Source organism: Lepeophtheirus salmonis, chromosome 4 (genome assembly GCF_016086655.4).
Source record: "Lepeophtheirus salmonis chromosome 4, UVic_Lsal_1.4, whole genome shotgun sequence".
In the NCBI taxonomy this organism is placed as follows: Eukaryota; Metazoa; Arthropoda; class Copepoda; order Siphonostomatoida; family Caligidae; genus Lepeophtheirus; species Lepeophtheirus salmonis.
In genome coordinates this window covers 33,744,446-33,748,970 of record NC_052134.2, presented here as the reverse complement: position 1 = coordinate 33,748,970, position 4,525 = coordinate 33,744,446, and the positions used below count along the sequence as shown (strand labels likewise).

At 31.6% G+C, this 4,525-nt stretch overlaps 1 protein-coding gene across 1 annotated transcript; it reads left to right on the top strand.

The window, feature by feature from the left end:
- Positions 1-220: 220 nt before the first annotated feature.
- Positions 221-1,667, top strand: LOC121115779 (uncharacterized). Its single transcript, XM_040709913.2, has 3 exons — positions 221-813; positions 938-1,394; positions 1,451-1,667. The coding sequence occupies exons 1-3, from the start codon at positions 637-639 to the stop codon at positions 1,465-1,467; spliced, it is 651 nt and encodes a 216-aa protein (XP_040565847.1). The 5' UTR covers positions 221-636; the 3' UTR covers positions 1,468-1,667.
- The last annotated feature ends 2,858 nt before the right edge of the window (positions 1,668-4,525 follow it).

Genomic DNA, 4,525 nt, shown 5'->3' with positions numbered 1-4,525 from the left:
TATAAATAAATAATACTATTCATACTTTTTTCATCTTCTTTTTCTTCTATACCTACTAAGGTATAGTATGAAATAACTTATAAATTATAGTTATAAGTCCTCCTTTATATAGACCCGGCTATTACTTCATAAAAATAAATAAAGGACTCAAGGGAAGAGGAGATAGTCAGCAGCAGCAGGAGAAGAACATATTTTCCCTTCTTTTTCCTGATTGGCCTATAATTGTCAGCTGACATATATTCCTACTTGAAAGGTCCTTGAGGTGTTAATTGTTATATTTAATAAAGGATTCTTGGTAAAGAGTGGACACTCAAGGCAAGGAAGGTATGGTTTAGTAGTTCTCAATTATGATTGGCTTAAAATTAGAAGTTGCTACATGTTCCTCCAGCTGGGCACGCAGCCTTTGGGGGGAGCGAAGGAATGAGTCTCCCACTAGTGAAAAGAGAAGAATAAGGGCGACTACGTTAGGATATGTTCCTAACGTAGTCATCCTTGTTTTTAGATTGAATTGTTTATTTTTCCTTTGACCGCTCTTTCCCTAGAGTCCTTTAATATTTACCATGTACTAGTAGTCGGCACAACACTTAATCTAATTATTTATTATAATACGCCAATAACTGAAGTATATTTTTGAAAATGGTCATGTGTAGTGCAGTATGTTGTAAAAATCGATCAGCTACGGATAAAAAGTCTCCAGGGTTCTCGTCCATGAAAATGTTTAGTTTTCCAAAAGATATACAAAGAAAGAAGTTGTGGATCAACGCCATCAAACGTGCGAATTGGACTCCAACCAATAACTCAAGAGTTTGCCAAGTAATAGAGTCAACTATTTTTTAATATGTAAAGGAAGTGAAATTTAAATTAATGGGTTGTTTGATAGGGATGGATTTACTGAGTTGTATATTCTAATTTTTTGTTCTTAAATAATTTAATTTAGGCTCACTTTGAAGAATCTATGTTTCTGCGGAAGAGTGTTGAAGGAAGGTGGCGTTTGGTACATGATGCAATTCCTACTTTATTTCAACATTCCAAAAAAAAGAACGAACGAAAGCTCCCGTTGAACCGTAACAAGGACGCAGAAGAACTTCTGAAGAAGCAAAGATTTCTATTTTCAGAACATTCGTATACTAAAGATCCTTGGTTATCAAATAAAGAAGATGATTCTGATTCTGATCCTGATAACGATGTTAAAATGCCTATTTTATCAGATATTTTCATCCAAGAAGCCCCTGAGATCGAAGTTATAACACACGTGCCATGCTCCAATTGTATCAATTTATTAGCGGCAAATAAATTTCTTTCAGCTAAAGTTCGAAATCTTCAAGCAAAAATTGCCAAAAACAAAGTATCAATAATAACTACGAATAAAACCCGTAAAAAGATACCAAAAAAAGGTAGTATCTGTAAATAATACAGTGGAAGAAATGATATGATTTTTTTTTCATTGTAGACTATTTCATCAAATAATAAATCACGAAAGAATAACAACTATAAATCGGTGCAATAGGTCCTGAAGGACTTCTCAACTTCTGGATTGTCAGATCCAATATAACATAATCAACCTTTAATTTAGTCACATTTATTTTTCTAAGTTTCCATTTAATATTATCTTAAATGTTTATAGAATGGTACTCTTGTTATTAAATATATATGTTTTAATTATGGAATCATAATTGTCTTATGAGAGTCAAATAATAATTTACAAAATAACGATAACAATGAATATTTGAAGGATTCTCATCGAGTCAATTGGAGATGGATTACTTGTTAATGGAGTTGTTGGTGGTGCTCTTTTCAATTGAAGTTCGTACTTTATTATTTTTAAAAGATAGTAAATTCTTCATCATTACATCGAAAAATACATTTATGATTCTCAGTGCCTAAATATATGCTGAAAGTTTTTGGGAGTACGGACTTGATAAAAATGTCAATTAATAATTTTGTTTCAAAAATTTCATGTTTAGACTTGAAACTGCACAGACAGGATGAACTTAATCTGATATATACACGAGGCCTTTTATTGGCACAGTATCAATAAATTTCGATTTATAGCAAAGAAATTCATCTTCTAGCTCATTAAAAATAGATTTCTCGTTATTTTTTATCCAATTAAAGTTAGCTTTAAAAGTGATGTACCATGATGACAATGTCTTAAATTTTATAACAGGAATGTGATGTATAAACCGTAATATTGAAACTGACTCCTTGTTGGTATTGAAGCTTATGAAGGGATAATTGAATATTTCAAAGGGTTTTAAATAAAATCTCATCATAACCCGAAATTTCTTTGACAGGTGATTCAATTTCGAAACTGAGTTACTTGATTTCTATCATATTCAAATTGATTAATTAGAATAAAGACCCTGTTGTAAATATTACTACAGACTTGTTGTTCAAGCTGGTTGGAAGTGTCGTATTATTTTTAAACTTATAAAGGCCTAAATTGATAAAAACTTTGTTGTCGAGATTTGATAGAAGGAGATCAATGGGAAGATGATGATCCTATCAGCAGTTCTGCTTTATGTTTCAGACTGTAGAATTACTAAGTTGGCCTAAATTACTAATTACTTAATTACTAGTCAAACTAAAATCAATTTTAATGTTGAAGAGTAGGGAAGGAGATGTAAGAAGCTGGTTTAGATCAAAAAATCATCATGTGCTTGAGAAGCTTAATAAAGATTTTTGAGCTATAAGCAGAGTTCAGTAAAGTCCACCTTTTCCTAGTTCCCATGCATTAGATTTCCAGTGCTTTTGACTCCGAGACGAGTCCATTTAAACATTATTCGAATCAGGAATAGAGTAAATCCAGACCCGGATTCTACAGTTTTGCTAGAGGTTAAGCGCCTTTGATACTGAAGTAGGAAACAAAAGTCTCCCTCATTAGAGACTTAAAATCCATCTTTAAAGAGACAAAGTCCTGTACAACCGATGAGGAGGAGAGATACTCTTAAAACTCCTATTCAAAATTATTTGAACATTAAATGATAATTTACCGGCATGAAAAATCATTTCTTGAATTTCTCTATCTCGTTCGTAAAAATAAAACGTATAATACTCCACAAAGTCAATGCCTGACAAATATATTCTTTAGTAGTGTTTCATATCGTGACAGGTATTTTTGTTCCTAACATTATCGCCCTTACATTTTTCCCACTGGTAATTTTTCCTCGAAGAGATTTTTTCGCATGATATCTTCGCCGCCTTTTTATGTTTTTCTATTATCAGTTCGAACTTTATTGTTGGATCTCGATCAGATTAATTAATTATATGGCTAGCTAGGAGAAGAAGTAAAAAGGAATAATGATACATAAGTAATTAAAATCTTGTGCTGTTTATTTATATACTTAATATTACAAGGAGAAGGAGTATGGAATCATGGATCTGGGATGCTGAGTCTATTTGGAAAGGCCCCATTGACTTGTGGCACGTTAAAGAATCATAGTCGTGGCCTTAGTTGAGACTTGAAGAAATGGAAAAAAAAAACCCTCCATCGATAGAAAGAAAGGAATATTTATTGATGAATCATTACTCTTGTCCGAAGATGGTGGGTAGCCTCTTACTTCTCTGAAGTATTTACTTTTACTATCAACGAGATTAAATAGCTCACGAAGGTGCATCTCTTTTCTTGGATTCATCTCACTTGTCCTTGGTCTTATCCCATTAACTAATATATTTTATTAACATTAGTTGTTATGATATTATTACTGATTCTTTCATTACTTGTAGACTCTGGCTCGATTTCCCTCTCAAGCTGGGAATCACCAAATAATCTTATCAGGACAAACTACTTAAGACTATTTCTATCTTAGACGGTCGGTAAAATCATCATGCTGGACTATCTCCAAATCAGTGATCTCCTTTTTATATTTCCTGAATTTACTCTATCCCTCTCCAGAAGCATTTTTCCCCATGTTGGAACACTGTCTCTCTCGATGATGCTGATTCTAAAAATTGTGAAGATTCAACGAAATGCTTTTCATATATTTTAATTCTTCCATTGTATTGTAATTTAATATTTGGCGTTGGAGTCTTTCAATTATGTTTTTGCACATTTTCCTTCTATAAGTACAATCACCTCTTTCTATATCCACTTTTTAGCAATTACTTTTTCTTTTCTTAAATAATTAATTAATTTCCACAATTTTGGGTCTATGCTTGTAATAGAATTTTGTAATGGCCCACTTTTTAGGGATAGCATAAATAATATATAAGTGTAGATTATGTGTATTTCTAAAAAAGTTACTTTTTCAAAAAGTCTATTTGACTTCATTGTATTTTATAAAAAAATCAATAAAATATTAAAGTAACTAATTTAATCTAGAAAATAAATTCAAAGACCATAATAAAACTTACATTTCTAAACATTTTTTGTTGAAACTTTCAGATCATTTAGTAATTATGCAATTCTGCACTTTTAATTCTATAAATGTTCCTTAAATTTTGAGTTATGTCGACTTTTTGTAGCTCAAAATCATTTGTTACAAGTATTACCCATGTGTAGAACTGATATCTTGTGCCTCCAATT